At 39.0% G+C, this 21,555-nt stretch overlaps 1 protein-coding gene across 1 annotated transcript in view; it reads right to left on the bottom strand.

Annotated features, from left to right (window-relative positions):
* Positions 1–232: 232 nt before the first annotated feature.
* Positions 233–21,555, bottom strand: part of LOC121508086 (sarcalumenin-like) — a 31,745-nt gene continuing 10,422 nt past the window's right edge. The window contains exons 2-8 of the mRNA XM_041784593.1: positions 18,499–19,608; positions 12,181–12,282; positions 11,366–11,461; positions 8,639–8,755; positions 6,700–6,933; positions 5,719–6,068; positions 233–1,628 (exon numbers count right to left, since the gene is read on the bottom strand). Of these exons, the coding sequence (XP_041640527.1) occupies positions 1,128–1,628; positions 5,719–6,068; positions 6,700–6,933; positions 8,639–8,755; positions 11,366–11,461; positions 12,181–12,282; positions 18,499–19,608 (2,510 nt within the window). The 3' untranslated portion in view covers positions 233–1,127. The remainder of the gene's footprint in view (positions 1,629–5,718; positions 6,069–6,699; positions 6,934–8,638; positions 8,756–11,365; positions 11,462–12,180; positions 12,283–18,498; positions 19,609–21,555) is intronic.

Below are 21,555 nucleotides of genomic sequence, written 5' to 3'. Positions count from 1 at the left end.
CGCAGATGGTTGAGCGGTTTAAGGCGCTACCCATGTACGCGGGCGGCCTGGGTACGCATGTCTCTCCCTACTCTCTTCCCTGTTTCTGAGTCTATCCACTGTCCTTCCTCTATCAAATAAAGGCATGAAAAGGCCCAAAAATAAATCTTAAAAAAAAATAAAATAAAATAAAATAAAGATTAACCATGATTAAGCTATAAAATCAATTAAAGGGAAAGAAATCCAAGGGGGTGAAAACTTTTTATCTGCAGTGTAAGCTCAAACAGAAAACTACAAATTAATGGAGAAGAGTACCATGTATTCAAACTAGAATTGAGAAATGTTCAAATAAACATTTTGTTTATCATCATGAATTCAGTGTAACACAAGACAGAAAAATAAATATACAGTACAGTATGTAATACAGCACAACAGCTAAATCACTGCTTGGAGCTTTTCTATTGAACAGTTTCTAATAAAATGCCCCACCGCTGAAAATAATAATATACTAAACAGGTTTAAATGCATAAACACAGCACAGCATTTTATCTGAATCTTCAGACTTTAAAAACACAGAGGATAAGAGTGTGGCAATATTTGAATTCAACACTGCCAGCATCTTTCTATGAAGGAAAAAATAATAAATAATGTACAAACTTGTTTTTAGCAAAAATGGCTGTATTTGAAGTTGACATGTGTGATCCTTTTCTGTTTCATCATGATTTGGAGGTTTTCATCTCCTCCAGATATTAAAAAAACTGGACATTGGGTTTGAAAGTTTCAACAGCTGTTTTTCTACCTTTCCCCCCACCAAACCCAGTCAAAAATATCTATCTGTTGACTAGTCTAGTATTAAAGGGATGGTGTAAAGAACAATGTGAACCACAGAGTAGTCATGTAAAAACTTCATGTAAAAGCTCTCAAAGTGTCCCATTGCAGTAAAAGTCATTTGTTGTTCTATTCAGAGAAAAAAGCACAAAGAAGACTTGAAATCCCGGTCTGCTTGTTACATCTTACACCCTTTGTATTCTTCTTCCTCTCAGTCTCCACAAAAACCGTCACAGTGGGTATCATTTCAGGAAACCCTCTGGCTGCTGCTGCCATCTGCCTCCTCTGTTCCTTTCCTTCGCTCCCTTCTCTCCTCCATCTCACTGCCTCCTCCAGCGATTCTTTGGTTTCTCCTCACACCCGGGACCTTCACAGGTTCCAGGGAGCGGTGGTGGAGGCGCAGGTGCAGCCTTAGTGGGCGGAGGCGTGTCTGGGGTCTTACTGACGCTGCTGAGCAGAGCTGGGAGCTCGTGGGAGATGGCTCTCTCAATCTTCTCCAGCAGACAGCCGCTGCTCCAGCTGCAGTGGTATGACAGCTGCTTGAAGCCAGACACCGGGTTCACACCAAAAAAGTCCTGGTAGGCCATCTTGTCGGGGAGGTCGAACTTGCTGACATTTGTTTTGGCCAGGATGGATTTGAAGATGTAGTACTTGTCTGGATCGTTGACGATGTCTTGGAAGACTTCGTAGGGGTCGCTGAACCAGCCTAGCTTGTCATAGTAGGTCTGGAGGTAGCGGTCCACCAACAGAGCATGGATGCGGACACGGATGGCATGCTGGCGGATGAAGGCGATCTTGTTCTCTATTTGATTCTCAATCACCTAAAAAGAAGGGGAGAGAGAAGTGAGGAGAAGAAAAAAATAAGGAATTGTTGATACAGCATTAAAAAAATCCATCTTCATATCATTTATGACTTAAGCCCTTTCAGCATTTTTTTGTACTGAAAGTTTATCTCAAAGTAAAGGGTATTCTTAGGTGGTGACATGGTCCATCCCAGGCCCCCAACATTACACTATCACAATATCTAATAGGCTAAGTTGCCACCAGAAAATGACTTGCCAACTGCACAGTCAGAGATGGGACATGGTCAAATGAGGGCCAGCCCCAAGTGTTGAAAAAGGAAGTCAATACACAGGGGAGAAAAACTACAGTTCCTTGAGCATCTGCTTGAGTGTCCAAGCTCCCATTAACACCCACATTACAATGGCCATACTGACAGCAGATCTAAACAAGTTTACAGTCTGGTACATAAAACAGTTTGAGTCTGAATAGATTATGGTTTTATTGATGCACATGATAAAATAGGTGATTTTTTTAAAGCGCGTTAGTTGTCATTATAAGGAGTTTTGCATAAATTTGTTAAATTAAAGGCATGCAGGTGCATTGTAGGTGATTACCAGGGGTGGAAAGAAACTAATAACATTTACCCGAATAATTGTAAAATGCAATTAAGAAGCTTTTTATGTACTTGTACTTTTTTGAGTAGTTTAAAAAACAAAGATGTCTAAACTTTATGTCTAAGACATGAAACTGACCACTTGTTTGGCTTCAATTACACATGACAGTCAGTATCACATAGTGAGAGACTGAGTTCATGTTTTATCAAAAATCAGCAGCTGTAAACTTTCTGTAAACGTCCGATTTAGAGATTCAAATTGTCTTGTTATTAGTCATTAGGGGCAGATCATATTTGACATTACAACCCTCTCAGGTATCAAAAATCACTACTTGAAGTGAGTACTTTTACTTCCACCTCTGCTGATTACTAGGAGGCAGAAGGCTTATCTAAACTCCACTTCTTGTCTGTTTCAAGATTGACTAAAAGTGACTTTAAGACAGGACTTTCAACAAGGTGACTGCCATTGTTGGACTTCAGAACTCTGCTTCAGAAACCAATGGGTGATGTCACTGAGACTGTGTCCATGTTTTATACAGTTTATGGTTCAGACTTAAAGTAAAGATGTAACAGTGCTGAGTTCCATTTCAATGTAGCATTTATCTCTTTGCTGAAACTTTTTATCGTCACTTTTGAAGCTGCATCTATGTATGTTCCCTTTTAACATAAACAACCCCTCTGCAGTTCCTGCTGCTGAGTGGCAGAAAACGAATACTGGTGACAGAAATTGATAGGGAGTAAGCCGTAAACGGCTCTGTTAAAGCTGACAATGGACGTCTTTTTTTATAATTATATCTTGATGGTGTTCACAAAGGCTAGTACAGATCCTCAAAGGGAATATGTTTATAAAAATGACTGGAGCAGTAATGTTATGTTAAAATAGTTTTAGGCTGGACCCCAGTCCATTCTCACTCCCTGTCTGATTAACACAACTCATTTTGTAGGGAAAGACAAGGAAATGGTGTAGTCCACTGATATAAGATAAAATAAAGAAGCCTTAGTAAATTAACATGATTTCTCTGTGGTCAAATAGGCCTACCTAAGTCATTCCCACATTTTTTTAAACAGAATTTAAGTATTTAACTCAAGAACAGCTTATACTACCAACGTACGAAAGTTGAAAGCTGCGTTGTGTATTTGTCACATTAAAAATTGAACATTAAGGGATGACAGTTTAACAGGTGATGAAAACGAGCGAGCAAAAGAAAGAAAGCCAAGGTCCATTGAGCTTTTTTGTTAGAAAAAAAGGTCAAATTTTCAAACAGATTTATCAGACTCAGAGCAATCTTATTACAGATAAGCTAAAGTAAAGAAACCATATGAACTAGTGAAAACTTCTGAGCTTTAGTTTCAAAGTAATCAAAAATTTTGATGTTAATTCAATTTCACATCCATCCTATATAAACCAGCTGGTGTGTGCCTTCAGGCTCTGCTATGTGTCCTTGAAATCAGGTCAATGTAAATGTCAGAAAACTCAGTTTAAAAGGATATAAGTCCATTGTCCCACCGTTATCTCCAGTGGTGGAAAGTATCTCCTGTCACTGTTACAGTCATCAACATCAAATTTAACCCTGCTTTCACTTAATGTTGTTTCCAAAAGACACAAATCAATGGCTGTTTGGTCACATTCTATTACAGTGGGCCCTAATTGTGTATAATTACCTTGTAATGTTAGCATAATTGCATAGTAATTTCATAACAATAGGTACAATTATCACATAATTTCTCAAGAATAAAGGTGGTAATTACCTAGTAAGGACTTGGAATTTTATCAGAAATATGGCTATATTAATTCAATATTTATCTAGAAATAATGTATTGATTATCAAGTAATTCCTCATAAATTTTATAGCAATTCACTGGTAATTAAGTGGTATTCTGCCAGTTAATTTCTTAGAAATAAAATCTATATAAACTGTTTAATAATTTCCAAGTCATTTCTTTACTTCAGTCCACTAAATTACAGTAAGTAGGAGGATTTCAAGTAACTTTTACGTAATTTTTCTATTTCCTCATTCATCATTTCTTAAAAAAAAAAAAAATCATAATTCATAAGTAATTTTAAGGTCATGTTTGCATTTCAGCCCATTCAGTTAAAGTGGGCCCTTCCTCTATTATTCCATAGTAGTTTCTATGTAACCAAAAAAATAAGGCCTTGAGTCAAGTTACATTAGAAGCACAATGGTTACCCTTTCAATGCCTCCTACTGGCATTATAATTAGTCATGATTACTAATATGAGGCAAAAAGCCATGAGTGCTTATAACTATGGTTAAACAGCATTATAGGTGCGTTACAACACACTATAAGTATACTTTTGTAAATGTGTGTTCTAGAGGTAGGAGGCATAGAATGGGTTGCCATTGTGCTTTAATGTAACTTGACACAAGGCTGCTGTTTAAATTACATAGAAATTACCCTGGAATTATGGAGGAAGGCCTCACTTTAATTTAGTGAGCTGAAATGCAGAAATTACCAAAAAAATTACTTGAAATTATTCAGGAAGGGCTCACTTTAATTTAGAGAGCCAAAATAAAGAAATTACCAAGGAATTATATTTCAAAAAACTATCATCTTATTTCAAAGAATCTAATTAGTAAAATGCAACAAGACCCAATGTGAGTGAAGATGTGAAGGCCTGGTGCTTTTTTGTGTACTTTTACTTTTTAGAGTAGTTTTTAATATCAGTAATTTTACTTTTACCTGAGTATATTTAACAGGAAGTGTTCTAAACAACTACATAAAAAAGGAACAGTAACTGGGCAAAATCACAAAAACTAACAGTCAGATCAAAGAGCTTCAAGCTTTCTGTCAATGACATGAAATGAGTTCATAATTTAGCATTGATTAAACAACGGTGAGAGAATGATTCTACATTACATACATAATCAGCTGTTGCTTTTTACTTTATTACAAAGGTGTTCCTTTTCCTAAACAAGCTGGTTGGAATTCCTACTCTCTTGTATAGATCACATCACCCTATGACCCTTAAAGGGGGACTAGTCAGTACTTTGAGTAGAGTTTAAATGAATTACTCTTTACCATTACTTTAGTAGATTAATAGAGCCGTAACTTTCTCCTACTTAAGTAATCCTTAACCAAAGTAACCGTACTTCCACATGACTAAAATAGTCTTGCACTCTTTCCATCTGTGGTCATCCCTTCCACATTTGGCAGACAGATGCGTTTCAAAGTATTCTAAAATCTGGCTGAGCATTCATGTTGTTCGTATATAGGAAAGTGGCATCAGAGTATACCCTCTGTATAGGAAAGCACTGATTGTATTGCCTTTAGTTGAATTTGGTATGATTAGTGAAGGCAGAGTTGGTGTAACTGTGAGAGTACACAGGCTACTTAATGCTCCCCCCCACACACACACACACCACCACCTTGCTCTCTCAAGTTAATCATGGCACTGGAAAATGTGTTAAGGATGACTGTAACTTGTGTTAAACGTGTCACTAAAGCTTTTTAATCTAAACTTAAGGCAAACTATAGTAAAAAGTGAATCCATGCCTGGTTGAGGTCCTCCAGCAGAGACGTCTCCTCCTTTATGAAGAGCTCCCGGCTGGTGTCTACAGTGTAGTCCAGAGGCCAGAAGGAGCTGACGTAAACACGGGGAGGCTCCGTGGCATTGATAAGCGGGGCCATGCTCCAGAACAGAGCTCCATACACTCTCATCAGGTCTTGGGTGGTCAGGCTGTCAGCTTTGTTGAGGATGAGGCGAATCTGAGACTCACGACCCTTCATTTGCTTGAAGAGCATCTCCAGCTCCCCACCCACGTCCAGCTTGGTGGGGTCAAAGACGAGGAAGATCAGATCAGCCCGATCGATAAACCACTGACACACCTCGTTGTAAGGGTAACCTAAGAGAGGAGATACAAAACATGCCTTAGCTCTGTGATTATTTGATGAATGAAAAGTATTTCTTTGTGAGAGCTTCTTTGAACATAAACAGAATTTCTGGTTTTCTGTTGAAACAGAAGAAAACATTTGGGTGACATTTACAAATATCCTCCAGCCAAGAAACCATTATGATAGCTTAAAGTGGATTAGTGACAAGATATTCTTTATAAAAATGTTGCAATGAGGCACAAGAGACATAACAGGTTTGATATTCACACTACTGATTAGTCAGCATCCTTGCTCTCTGCACACAACTATCAATGGAAATCCTTTCAGTATAATTAGACAATAATTCACCATTAAATATTGATATTTAACACATTATTTGTTGTGGTTGTGCTGTGTGTGTAATATATATGAGTGGTTGGACTTCCTACCCATGTGTGTGTGTAGTTTAAATACTTTTTAATGGACTCAGCTTTGTTGTTTTCATCTTCTTAGATGACATTTTACTGTGATGGAGAATGCTCACTCTAGAGAGTAGGGGTTACAGTTTCCCTGTCAGATACTTCTGAGATAAAATAGAGCAGCTCTCAGATATTTTGAACTTTTAATGAAAAACACCATTAATACAAGTTTTTGTTATGGCACCTCTTTCCTGCTGTTTGCGGTTTTCAATGATGCCGGGTGTGTCGACCAAGGTGACTCTCTCCAGCAGCTTGTGAGGCATCTCGATGCCCACCAGACGCTCCAGGAAGCCTTGGCCAAATTTCTCCAGAGGTGAGAAGGATCGTGAGCTGTCTGCTGCCATGACAATGCCCTCTATGGTCTTAAACCTCTCCCCGTGCATTATGACGGTGTACTCTGAGGTAGTTGGCTCAGCACCTGGTGTAAGAAAGACACAAATAGTTTATGGAAAGTTTTCAGTGCTGGTTGTTGGTAAGTTGTTTCTTGGTTTGCCTAATAGGTGTAAATATACATAACTTAACATAACATGCAATTATATTTTCTAAATACTATACAATTTTACTGCTTTTTACCCTTACAGAATTTCTGTGGATAATCACACATCCTTCTTATTGCATTGTTAAACTCCACTATTTTGCATTCAAAACATTTTTTGATTGTATCGTATTGTATCGTATTGTATCAAGCCATTTTGGATTTTTCTGCTTTCTTAAACTAAGGGTAGCAGACTTCCTGTTTGAATCAAAGCAACTTTTATAGATAGGGTAAAGGACAGGTAAATCTTTGCTAACACAAGGTGCAGATGACATTTGACTTGTCCACTGAGCTGTGTTTGAGGGTTTTAAAGTGAAATAAGACATGAAGAAGAGCTGGTGGACTTATTTTTTCGTCACTTTTGCTGCAGGTAGATGTTGCAGTAGCTTAACCAAATTGTGTTAAAATGGAAGATACGGTTCTTGTAAGAAGTGTTTTTTTTTTTAAATCTTTTATTGATTTTAGAAATCAATCATGGTCGATATAACTTGACCTTTTTGACAAACAAAATACAAAAAAACCCTCTCAATGTCAAAGTGAAAACAGATTTCTACAAAGAAATGTCAGTTAGATAAAAATATGTAACGTAAAATCATTAACTGCATAAATTTTCACTCCTTTGAGTCAGTATTTAGTAGACGCACCTTTGGTCGCAATCACAGCACTGACTTTGCAGAACTGCTCAAGCTCTGTCAGGTTGCATAGGGATCGGGCACTAACAGTCCTTCTCAAGTCCAGCTACCCAATCTGTCTTGGGCTGAGGTCTGCTATGGGTTGCACCAGCTTAAGTTCCAGTGTAGCCAGGAATACTGATCAATCGTGACTAGACCTTCCAGACACAGGCGTTTTATACTACAATCACACATTCACTGCACTCAGGTGATCCACATTTCACTAATAATGAGACTACTGGCACAACTAGCTGGACCTCTGTTGAATCAGGTCAGTCACTTTAAAGGAGGTGAATATTTATGTAGTCACTTATTTACATCACATATTTTATTTAACTGACATTACTTTGTGGAAATCTGTTTTTCCTTTGACATTAAAGGGGTATTTTGTAATTTTTTTTTGGTCAGAAGCAGCCAAGTGATATTGACCATGATTGGTTTATAAAAACTAGTAAAAGGTTAAAACATCCAAGGTGGTGAATACTCTTTAGAGGGACTGTAAACCAGGCAATTAATTGCTTTTAAAAACAAAACAAAACAAAAAAAAAAAACAACAAAAAACAAAAAAACTAAGGCACTCATTTTGGACCAACATCTCTCTGCACAGCTGAAGAGTCTCTAGTACATAATATGTGGTTGCTCATTCTTAGTCTTTTACAAAGTTTATTATAATAAATTCACTGATTAATGAGAAAAGTGGCAGATATGTATACATTTCCAAATACTACACTGTCAATTTCAACTAAGAGATGAATGTGACTACATATTAAATTCGCTTTTTACAAACCTTGCCGATAATAGCATGTAATTGTTAATCTCCATAACTTTACTGGAGATTTACACGTGTCAATAGATCATATTTGTTCCTTTTTAATGGTTTCCAATGCATGACAAACAGACTAGAGCTCCTTGTGAACCTGTGTAGAGTTGCTGTGAGGTGCCGTGAAGACCCAGCAGATAGTTGATCATGGAGGATTTGCCTACACTCCAGGGCCCCAGAAACAAAACCATGGGCTTAGAGGTGACCTCACCATCTGTAGAGTTAGAGTCACCAAGGCAGAGAGAGAGAGAGAGAAAGAGAGAAAGTATGTCAATAAGTATTTCAGAATGGAAATTAGTGAACATACTTGTGCTCCATGCATACTGACATCTTTGATATGTCTCTGTGTTTCTATTCTTCACCACTAGAGGCACTAGAGCAACATTTCCTGGTCTGCAGTTTAACCCTCTCTTCAGTATAACTGTCTTTATGTGTGATGGAACAGAGTTGAGGGGAGTCTGGACACACAACCCCCACCACCCCTACCCCCCTTTTGCACACAGAGTCCTTATTGTGAGTTTTTCTGTGTGTGGTTTGAATAATGTAAGGTTTTGGCTTTATTTCAGCTTAACTATGATGCCTTTTTACCTTGTGTTTCTCTGCAGCTCTGGTTTATTGTTAACCTCACACTTTATGTACTGACAGGGCTGTGGACAGAGTAGAAAATCTAGGAGCCGGAGAGAGGGGTGATATGTAGAATAGGAGACACAGGTTGGACTAGAACCTGGGCCACGTGCTTGGAGGACTGTAGCCTCAGTGACCAACTGGTACCCTGGATAAACATTTTTTAATAAGGAAAATATCAATAACTTCAAACTCATCGAGTTTCTTTTGTCTAACCTGGTGTCCATGAAAGTTTTGGTATTTGTCTAACAGAATATAATTGCCATCATCAAACTTCTTCCTATTTTTGTTTGATCTGTTTTTCAGTAGGCCTGCATCAAGGAATCAATTAAATGGATACGTAATTGAACGTGTTGCCAACAAATTTACTTATTGATTTGTTATATTGTGTGTCTATCATGTTATTTGCTGCAGTGTGGATAGTTAATAAACTTTATTTTAACTTAACCCATCACTTTAACAATAATGATTTCACAATCAACAGAAACTAGAAGAAATGTTCATCAACCACCATTTTCCCCTGACAGAGATGAGATGCGGGCTACCTAAAAAATAGATCTCTGTAGTAAAAACTTAGGTGGAACCAAAATACTGTTGCTTTTATGAGACATGATCAGATAGAAACAATGATGATGGACTGTCGGACAATCAATACTCATGATATTTCCCCCACTGTTCCCCCACAAAGCTCCAGCCTGAAATATTTGGCCCAGGTCTGAGAATGTATCGGACCAATCAACAATATTTGAGGAGAACACGGCGGTAGCCATGGGCGTGGTTTAGTTTTACTGGAAGCCGGTAGCAATGGCTGCCCCTGGTGTAGCAATTAGCTTTGATGTAGCTATAGTATAGCAGCAGTTCTATCAGAACTAGACAACATTTCTTTACCAAGAGTTGAGCGAAGAACCGCACTGAAGGCTTTCATGGCGGAAAAGATGTTTTTGGTCCACCAACTAGCTCACAGTTGAAAAACTCTGCCTACCATTAAAGAGTACTAATCTAGTACTGGTGTAAACTGTCTGGACTGACGGTGTTGTGGAAAACTGGTTTATTGTTATTTGTCTCTACAGTGAACTCTGAACATGGCTCAACAAATAGAACGTCAATATACATCCTCTCTGTGACACTTAAAGGTCACATATTATTATAAAATACATTTTTTCAAAAAAAACTTGTGCCCCTGGCTTGTCCACAATCCCCCCAAGAATCAGAACAATCCCCCCCCCCAAACTATTCTCAGATTTTCCCCTCATGATGTCATGTGGAGAGTTAGCACCGTCCCCTGGTTCAGTTAGCACTGTTGTCTGAAACAGAGGGTTCTTTTAGACATGCAAAAAATCCAATACTGGAGGTTTTTTCAGCAACAAGCTTCACGGCATGTTGTTGGGACCTCTGGGAAAAATATAAACTTGTCTTAAAGGGGTAAAATATGTGACCTTTAAAAGGTTTTTGCTGCTAATTATTGTGAGCTTTACAGTTAATATTAAAACAACAATAACACAGAGAGTCACATCACAGGCTCTCTACCTCTCTTTCTCTCCATTATACTCTATTCAGGCCGTCTCTGTAATGATATACATGTATAAGCATGTACAGTTTGACACAGCATGACGTGATGATGGAACAGCCTGCCAGTGGTTGAGCATTCTGGGAAAACAATATTGCAGTTATCGAATTTAATATCAAATTTAGCTGTGTGGATCTAATCTTGTAAGATCTCGAAAAGTCACCCAAGTTCCAGGCTCAGTGGAAATTTATGATTCAAAAGTTATTCATCTTAATTACCTGTGTCACCAGTATCTGATCAGTGCATAAACACGCTTGCTCGCCGATACCAATACACCAGATTTTAAGCAGTATCAGATGGATTTCTGATACTGGTCTAGGAAACAACTTTTTTCTTCCTCTCTCTATTTTATGCTCCACTTGGTGTAAAGTTGAGCCTGGAAGTAAGAGATAAGATCGACATTATTCATGCCCGGCTGGTACACTCAGCTCCTAGTCCCTTAAAATTTCCTTCAAATTTAAGAGTTTTGGGTGTCCAGGGAATCATTTCTTTTGTTGCTGTATTGAAAGAGGTGTTGCTATTGTTTGATCTTAGCTAGGGTTGCATCCAAGAGCAGCATTCTGGCATCTTGCCAACTCTACTCTGTGTTTACTGTTAAACTCAGGTGTAACTACCAACAGAAAGCTGATTTACCCGTGACTTCATGCTGCCTGAGCTCGTTATACTTGTAGGCTTGCTCCATTGGCTTGATGGCTGTGTGGTAGATGCTCAGCAGCTTCTTCATAGCAGCTACAGAGGGAGAAAAAGTGGGATGTTATAATTGGGATGTAATGGCGAGGCAACATTTTGGACAAGAGTATTATTAATGTGCTAGCGACCATCACTGATTACAGCTCATGCCTTGGCAGCACATGATGAATCACCCTCATAAAGTTTATTGAATGGAGCTGAGGTGATTAACACAGACTGGCTCTGCTGCAGCACTTTGGCCTCTCTGAAACGAACCAATCTGGTTTTAGAGAACAGAGAGGCTTTCATGCCCAGCACAGAGTTACACTATTGCACTGATTAATCACCTGCCTCAGGATGTGTCTGCACGCTCACACTCATCCACACAAATGCATGCAAAATACACACTCTCAAATACCAACCCCAGGAGCTAGACATCATGAAGCAATTTTCAGAATAGTTTCAGTAAGAAAAGCTCCCAAAATTGTCTCAAACTTCCTTTCATTCACATGCAAACACATCTGTTTTTCTTTTGCATGGGCAGAGTCGCTGTAAACACTCTGCTTCTCTTTTTGTTTCAGCAAAACACTTCGGGCATTTCAGCAGAAAAGATCTGAAGGATATCTGAAACGGTGGGCAGCAAGGAAATGTTTTCATTAGGCATCCAAGTTTTGATCAATAGGATGTGCTGGCTCTTTGTGTGTGCAAGTGTTCATGTGCTGATGGAAAAAATGCAATTCTTTACACTTCATTGATTTTCAGCTGTCTTTAATTCTTACCTGAGTACTCGGCTGAGGGTTCAGCAGCAGCCAATCGCAGTGTGTTCTCAATGTGGGAGCGGTCTCTCATGGCTGGGCCCGCTGGCTCTTCTTCCTCATGAGCTGATTGGAGGAATAGAGAGTTAGTCATCTGTTACAGCAAGACTAACAACCCTATAACATATGATAAGACTGCTAAAAAACAGGATGGGAATTCTGCCAGCAGAGGGATCTCAATCAAAACAATAACACAATATCATGAGGTCTCTCCTACGATGGAGACGTGCTGCTAACTCTGCCCACCTCTGCTGCTTATGTCTCATCATGAATTGAGGACATGAAAAAAAACTGTTCTCCATAATCATATGATGAAGAAAAGTTGTTAAAAGTGCCCTTCCTTGCTCGGGCTTTGAGCAATCCCAGAATGCTTTGTGAGTAGTTTGCAGTGTTAACCATAAAGGACACTTTTAACAGCTTTTCTCCCTCATCATGTGATGTTATAACCTGACCTGTGAGATATCGTTTCAAATATCTATTGTATGCTTCACAACCATCCGGGCAACTGCCAATGCTAAATGTCTGAGAGGGACAGAACATTTGAAAATAATACTGCAGGGCGATTTGGCAAATATTCTGTCTTACTCATTCATAATGGGCCAATCAGATCTCACTGCAGTAGTCATTACGGTTACTAACCTTAAGTGGAGCCAGCTGGTGAAACTAACTCATGCTTAAGCCAGAGAAAAACAAAAACATCTTTTCTACCAATTAAAGCTTGAAGTGTATATTTTTGATCTTCTTTTAACAAAGAATGTTGCCCAGTACTGACAGAAGCTGCTGCTTTAGATACATCAAAAGTTATGGCTCCATAGTCAGCCATTGTATACTAACTTACACTACTACTTAACCCTTCAAGTAACTATCTAAGGCTAGTTAGAAACAAGGTTATTTAAGTTACCATGAACCAACTAGATAAATAAAACTAAAATGTCAAAATCATTTTGCTAACTGAACTAAATAAAAAACAAAGCTACCACTAACAGCAGCAGACTGGCATGTACATAGGGAGTGTAAAATAGCCTGATTTGATTGAAGAGGACTTTATACCATTACAAATGTAGGTCTTGTGTTGTATTTAAACACATTTGAATACATAAAATGAAAAATGAAGAGTAGCCTGTTTGAATGTGTTTTTAACAACTGTATGATGTTTACTTTTCTGACCATTTTGAGTCTCCCCTCTGACAAATATCTCATATTGCTGAAAACACTAAAACTAACACTGAAACTGATACTAATAAGAATTAACCCCTTGATGCCTGATAACTCAAATAATTGCCAGAAAGTTCTACCAAAATTCAAAAAAGAAAAATTGCCATAAAATTTAGCATATATTTTTTGTATCACATTTGATACATTAGGAATATTGGCAAATGATAATCTACTAGAAGGCATTTTTTTAAAATCATTTATTGGATTGTATTTAAAATAAATAAGTAAATAAATAAGTAAAATAAGTAATTCATGGATCATGTTGATTAGACAGAGGTCTCATAAAAGTTTGTATCAAATATGATACAATAGACATTAAGGGGTTAAAACTAAAACAAAACATGTTTGCAAAAAAACCCCCTAAACTTACAAACCAGCAGTAAAAACTAATCAAAACTAAACTGAGATTTAAACATGCAACAAAATACAAAACTATTATAACTGTTGTTGGGAGAAGAGCAAAACCATCTTTTCCACCAAGTAAAACTTTCAGACATTTCTTTGCTCTTCTTGTAATAACAAAAGGTGGTCCTGTTCTGATAAAAGCTGCTATTATACTAGCTACATCTGAGCTAACCGCTACACCAGTTGCCATTGTGTATCAGCTTGCAGGACAATCAAACCCCGCCCACTGTGCTCATAGTTTTCTTCAAATGTTGCTGATTGGTCCAGACTGCTCTCAGGCACAATCGTATGGAGCTTTACAATATTTCTCTGCCAGATGGAAGACATGGAATCTGGCTAATCCATCTGCTGTGCAAGGTTAATGAAATTCACCCATTAAAACCAAAAGAGTGGTTTACTTTTCAGTCAGTACTTCTTATGGTGTGCAGTTTTTACTGAACAGCCACAGATATTGGACTTTGACTGACTCCAACATGTGCTCATAGACAAAAATCAAGATAAACTGAGAGCACCCATGGCACCACTAAAACCTTAGTGTTACTGTAAATTTGTGAGGTTTCTTTGGAATTTAAGCTTCTAAAATAACTTCTAAACGGACAAGAGAGACGGGGAATGACAAGCTTGCAACAAGTCACAGACTGGACTCTAACATGGGTGTCTGTGCATGGGGTGTGACCTCAGCCCTAGGTCATCTATGCTCACTAAAGGGGTTTAATTTGTAATATGTAGTACCTAGATGCCGTAGATGTTTTTTAGAGTGTTTTTTGTTGTGTAATGTCGGTGTATTGTGTTTTATAACCTGTAACAGCTGAAAACAGAGGTAGAAACTTGGGATTTAACAAAAAATATTGATCAGTTTCACAAAGAAGTCATTAAACACAGGTTTGCAGACTAGTTAAGCCATACAATCATGATGAAATACAATGGTTCATCTATAAAAAGAATATTGTATCACCCCTTAAAGCTGTTAAAGACATTAAGTAAAACCTTAGCAGCAAAGGTTAGAAAATTCATCCGCTCTCTCAGGTAAGCGGTTTCCTGTGTCATGAGTGACGCACCATCTGTGCCGAGCACACACACGACTGTTATATCATGCTGTTGTCAATCCATCTCTGTTCCTTTCCTCTGCTATTTTGGTTTGTTTATTTCTGTACCACAGGCTGCTGCTAATTCCCCTTCAGCTACACACAGTGTCGGATTCTGAGGGTCTGGCATGTTCGAGAGAGAAAGACAAGAGAGAGCACGATAGAGACCTTTCTGTTAGAGTATGACCTCTTTCAGTTATAGACTACTGTGACACTAGGATCATGTTTCCAAATACAAGATTAATTACTGTCTTATAATGTATACTTAATTTAGGACTTCTTTAATGGTTAGTAAATGATATCTAAGCCACAAATAGATCAGGTGTTAGACAATTTTTGTGTTGATGGGTTAAAGGACACATTGACTTAAGTTTATCAAGTTTATATTTAAAGTCAAGGGGCTTTTAGGCAATGGTAACAGACAGAGTGTGCTGAAGTGACAAATAACACTTGTACTTCTCTATTAAGGAATGAAGAAATGATTTGTGGTCTGGTTAAGAGTCTGGCTGTCAGTGTTTTTTGCAGGTGTCAACACCTGCACATCACCTGCTGACATCTTTCCTTAATTAAAGAAGCAGTGAGTGGGAGGTCAGATTTACTGTAACAGCATCCCTGCTGTTACACTATCTCTGCTCTGACTTTTCAGCTGTTTTCACACATGCAATCCTAAAACTTTTCCTGAAATATTATATTATTATTATGATTAAATTATAAGTCAAGATATGGTTGCAGCTTTATTAAAAATGGGGCTACTGTCCTCGTCCTTGAACACATGCACTAAAACAAAATTGATCATTTCTGTTCCTACATGGCAATATGTTCTCTTTCACCAAGTTACTGTACATACTTCATCCTGTTTAACTATTACGTATCTAAGACCTATGGTATCACATACAAATGATCATATGAACAAGTTAGCTAGCGAAAAATCTCTTCATTCAAAGATGCTGAGAAACAGGACAAATGTGCTGCTTTGTACATCTTGTACATATACTCTATACTCTAAGATGCAGGCTACCTTGTGTTTTCTGCTATATCTGCTGTTGCCTTGGTTTTATGCTACACACGTACAATTTTACTTCTTGGTAAAAGCCTGATGGGGAATGGAGGAGCATGTTAGCATGTCTCGTCTGATTGAGGTGTAAACTGGTCTGATTAAGGTGGCCAGTATACAGGAGGAAAGTATAGAAACTTTGAGGTTGGAGATACACTTGCGTGCGTTCTGCTGAGTCATGAGCATTATTGCGAGTAAACTTGCCTATACATAATGTTTGCCACGGTAGGATATCATTTGAGGGCACACAAGAGAAATAAAGCCATATTCAATGACCTGATGTATGGGATTAAAGCTATAAACTTGGAGAGAAATGAAGAGATTACCATAATGTTAATTCTGTCTGCACTTCCTTTCTATGACACTTTTCGTCCACGTACGTTGTCCTTGAAACCTCTCAAAAGACTTCTCGGGTGTACTGGTGCCATGAAAAAAAATCATAAATATATACAGATTTTTAATAAAATCCAAAAATGTAGCTCAGAGTTATCATTTGGAGATTTACCTTGGAAGTCAGATGTCGGGGCAGGGAATTACGTCAGAACTGTGTGAATGCGTTCTATTTGCTACAAGCTCAACGGAGCCGGAAAACAGCTGGACTCTGTTGAAACACGCCCATAAGGAAACGTATTTGGATGAGAGGTTACACCTGCTCCACGATCCCCAATCAAAGTAAGCTCTCTTAAAATCACTTTTCAGTGCTCATATTAAACAAGATAATACAGGAGGTGAATCACATGTTCCTGTTAGATATCATTAACGGAGAAATAAGGGTTTAATTGCTTTTTTTGACAACTGAGCTGGGTAAAAATGTTTGAATATGGGTCCGTCTCCAGCATCACACAGCAGGTGGGCCGTGTGATGCTTTGTTAAAGCTCCACATAAAAGGGCAACAAAACTTATTGTGTTGTCGGCCTATCGCCGCACACACGCACCAGTGTGCAGAGGCGCTGAGCTCATATGCAGTTATTTGGGCAAAAGAACGCCCCTTTCCAAGCAAATTGGCCCTATAGATCTGATGGAAGTGCACTGCAGTTATTATGACGTATGAACTTTCCAGAGATAATGCATGACAAGGATGTGGTTGTTTTCTTGGGGTTTCCTTCATTCAGAGAGGACACTTAGTCAGGGTGGTGTTTAGGAGGACATCTGTTATTCTGAATATTTAACATGGGTCGTGAAAATTGGCGCGCAATGTGGGAGGGGTCTGACACACCTGTTGCGGGTGTGGGTGGATGACACGCACTGTGGGAGTGGGCTAAAATGGTCAGAAATCAGACGGAAGTGGGGGTAAGAAAAGAGTCACGTGCAGGGCTCTACAGTAGTCAGTTTAATCTGTAACCATGATAACTGATAACTTTCAACTGACTACATTTGAAGAAAACAGAAGAGCCCTAGCAAATCACCCTCTTTTCATTAGCTTCAAAATATGAAGTTTGTTTTTATTGTCATAGGCTGATTATATTTTAATTTTGGCAGTTATTCTAAATTTAGTCTAACTCTTTATATTAAAATATTCTTTAGTTTTTAGTCACTTTTTAGTCATCTTTGTCCTTTATGGATTTATTCTAGTTTAAGTTGACAAAACTCAAAACATTTTAGTCAATTAAAGTCTTTACATTTTAGTCTGGTTAAAGAATGAGTTCAACCTCAAGAATATTGATTCCAATCAGGTTAATATGTTTAGTTTTAGAGCAACACAATAATTTTGTTTTGTGTTGCTTTAACACACAGTCATTGTTACTATGAGAAATGTTTACAAAGTACAAGCAAAAAAGTGGACAAGAACAAACTAGTAAGCCCTGGTAGTAAGAATTTCATTTGGGAGCTGGTAACTGATAACCTTGCAAAGCAGATAAATACGCCCATTTCTGTGTTTCTCACTCCATCTTGCAAAGCTCCTGTCTGAACTGTTTGGGCCCATTTAGAAAGTCGAGTTGTGATGTATGCAAGCAGCAACAAGAGACCAGTGCATATATGGTGCGGATGCTGCTTAAGCGCCAGTTTTATCAGAACTTGACAACATTTGTTCGTTAAAAGAAGAACAAAGAACAGCAGTGAGTTGTTTTCTTTTCAAAAACGACAAAAGTCACGTACTGACATGTCTACAGTCGCTATGGTTATGCAGTTCTCTATGGAGTTTACTCCTTGGCAGCGGCTATGTCACGTGTTTTGTTGCTCTGATTGGCTCGGAAAGATGTGATAGACAGAACGTTCATCCAATCACCCTTTATTTTCTAAAGGCTCTGCCCTTTCACAAACACTGTCTGTGAGTGGTTTACCAGATGGATGTGTGAAACAAATCCATCTGGCATGTGAGGATTTGTTGCTGATGCTAGGAGGAAAATTTAGGCTGCTGCACACATGCATGAGTGACAACATCATCTTTCATCTAAGAGAATGAAGGGACAACATCCTGTGCTATTAGGGAAACATTTCCTTCCGTCATTCAGAAAATCAAGATGGAGTTAAGTGCTAAATTAGAGTCAGACATACTATTAGTCCAGACGGTCTAATCTCTACCTTTAGGTTGAGACTGTGAAGGCTCCTCCTCTGGTTCCTCCTCCAAAACCTCCACAGGTTCAGGTGTGACCTCCTCCACAACAGGCTCTGGCTCCACAACAGGAACAGCCTCTGGTTCTAGTTCTGGTTCAGGCTCTGCAACCACTTCAATCGCTGGTTCAGCAGTCACCTCTGGTTCTGGTTCAGGCTCTTGAATCACCTCTGGCTCTGGAATTACTTCAGGCTCAGACTCCGCTGTTACGTCTGGTTCTACTTCAGGCTCTGATACCACTTCAGACACTGGTTCTGGTTCTAGTTGGGGTTCTGAAACAACTTCAGACTCAATCTCTGCTGTTACCTCTGGTTCTACTTCAGGCTCTGCAGACACTTCAGGTTCGGGTTCAAGCTCTGACTCCTCTTCAGTCACTGGTTCAGGCTCTGCAATGACTTCAGGCTCTGGTTCTGCAGGCACCTCTGGTTCAGGTTCAGGCTCTGCAACCACTTCAATCTCTGGTTCTGCTGTTACTTCTGGTTCTGATTCCTCAGGTTCAGAGTCTGTCTGAGGTCCTGGTTCAGATACAGTATCTGCAGCCTCCTCCTCAGCAGCTGCATCTTCCTCCTCTACAGCTCCCTGTGTCAGAGTTTCTACGCTTTCTTCCTCTGCTGCCTCTGTTTCTTCAACTGTTTCTTCAACTTCAGGTTCATCTTCTCCAACTTCTTCCTGAGTTTCAATTGCCTCCTCCTCCTCTGCCTCTTTATTTTCCTCTTCTTCAGATGCTACTGCCTCCTTCACACTTTGATCATCCACTTCCTCTTCTTCTGTGTCTTCTAAGGGAGCTGCCTCCTCTTCTTCCTCTTCTCCATCACTTGTTTCCTCCTCTGCAGGAGCTGCTTCCTCCTCCTCTTCCTCTTCTTCATGTTCTAGGGAAGAAATGGGCTCTTCTTCAGTATCTAAAGCTGATGGGGGTTTGGAGCAGGGCTGGCACATGGCCTTCTCTGGGGCTGGAGTGTCATTGGAGGAGCTCTGGGTGGCACGCTCCTCTGTTGTGTCACATACACAGGAGAAGAGGTCTCCTTCAGGCTGCTGGAGCTGCAGCTGCACCAGAGGCTCCTCATCATGGACAGAGGATCCTGCAAGAAGATATATGAAGTGGAAAGATGGGATTAGACATGACTGGTCACTTTTTACACACACACACACAAAAACCCCCCACAAAAAATCTGAGTAAAATTGTTTGTTTCCCCTCTAATGCAATCACCATACTTCTGACCAATCAGACTCTGATCAGGATGTCTGCAGAAATGTAACCTTTTTCTTTTGTCAGAGCTTAACCAGTTCTCAGTCACAGTACAAGAAAAGAGTAGATCAGATGTTCTGCACCTCCCTGATATATGACTCAGATGTCAGCTCCTTGAATGGTGACACTGAAGCTTGGACTATTTGAGGGCGGAGTGCAGTGGACATTAGTGAAGAGAATCTGAAAGAGGACAGCTGGGTGGATTCTGTGGCTTAAAATAGCATACTGTGGTAGTTTTTATTGTTGTATTCATTTTCTGCAAAGGCTGTCCCTATACCAGAATTTAAAATGTACGTAAGATACCAGTAAAAATCAGATGATATCTGTATCGATAACAAATAAGAAGTCCTTTGCGGGAAATACAGGGGAATTTGTTTTTTATCATCTCAAAAATAAATGCAAACAAACTGAATTAGTTTTGCAAAGATAAATTAGCAGCATTTTTATACTGAAATTATGAAATATATTTGTGCAATTTCTGATTCTATTAATCATTAAATTAATAGATAATATATAATTTTGATAACCCCGGTACTGGAGAGCACTGAAGTAGATTTATTTTAGAGAACTTGATTTTCCCTTGTTGTACGTAAAACACATCTTTAGAAAAAAAATTGTCAACAAAATTTGTATGTCTTTGATTTTTCACATGTGTTTAGTGTAGTGGTTCCCAAATAGGGGGTCAGGATCCCCTGGGTGATGCAAGACTATTGAAGGGGGCTCGTAAGGTGTCTTCCAAAAAAACAAAGAACATGTTTAAATGATTTCAAATGATATATTTTACCAATTGTGTAAAAACACATGCATACATTTTGTTCAATTTGATATAGAACCATAGTCACTGGTTGAGATTTATGGGAAAATAAAAGGAATGATGAAATGCTCAATAAGCGAGTCACTTTGAAGACCCTTCAGCAGTCACAGAGTCACTCTGATGATCACTCAGCAGTCACAGAGTTACTCTGACGATCACTCAGCAGTCACAGAGTCACTCTGATGATCACTCAGCAGTCACTGAGTCCCTCTGATGACCACTCAGCAGTCACAGAGTCACTCTGATGACCACTCAGCAGTCACAGAGTCACTCTGATGATCACTCAGCAGTCACAGAGTTACTCTGATGATCACTCAGCAGTCACAGAGTTACTCTGATGATCACTCAGCAGTCACAGAGTCACTCTGATGATCACTCAGCAGTCACAGAGTCACTCTGATGATCACTCAGCAGTCACAGAGTCACTCTGATGATCACTCAGCAGGCACAGAGGCACCTGTCATTAGAAGGCACAGCTTCAAGTACACTTGGGTTATGCAGCAGGACAACAATGGCAAACACACCAGCAAATCCAAATAAACAAAATAAAGGCTTTGGAGTGGCCTTATAAAAGTCTGGACTTACATCCAGCATTGAAATGGTATGGCAAACATGACAAAACCCTTTAATGCAGCTGAATTAAAATTTTTCTGCAAAGGAGAGCAAAATCCCTCCACAGTGAGGTAAAAGACTCATTGCCAGTTCTTGCAAATGCTTCACATCGGGCCAGGTAGGTTTGGATGGCTTTTTTGACTTAACAAATACAATCATAATTTAAAAACAACATTTGTTTTAATTTGGATTTTCTTGATCTAATATTAAAATTTGTTTGATGACCTGAAACATTAAAGTGTGACAAATCGAAATTGTCACAGCACTGCCACATGTCACACGTGGTGGGACTTGTGCCAATCCCAGCTTTATAATACTTAATAATCTCTGCATTTATTCTTCATCAAAATAAAA

Source organism: Cheilinus undulatus, linkage group 4 (assembly GCF_018320785.1).
Source record: "Cheilinus undulatus linkage group 4, ASM1832078v1, whole genome shotgun sequence".
Taxonomy (NCBI): domain Eukaryota; kingdom Metazoa; phylum Chordata; class Actinopteri; order Labriformes; family Labridae; genus Cheilinus; species Cheilinus undulatus.
Note: the sequence above shows the minus strand (reverse complement) of the source record. Positions and strands in the feature narration are given on the sequence as shown.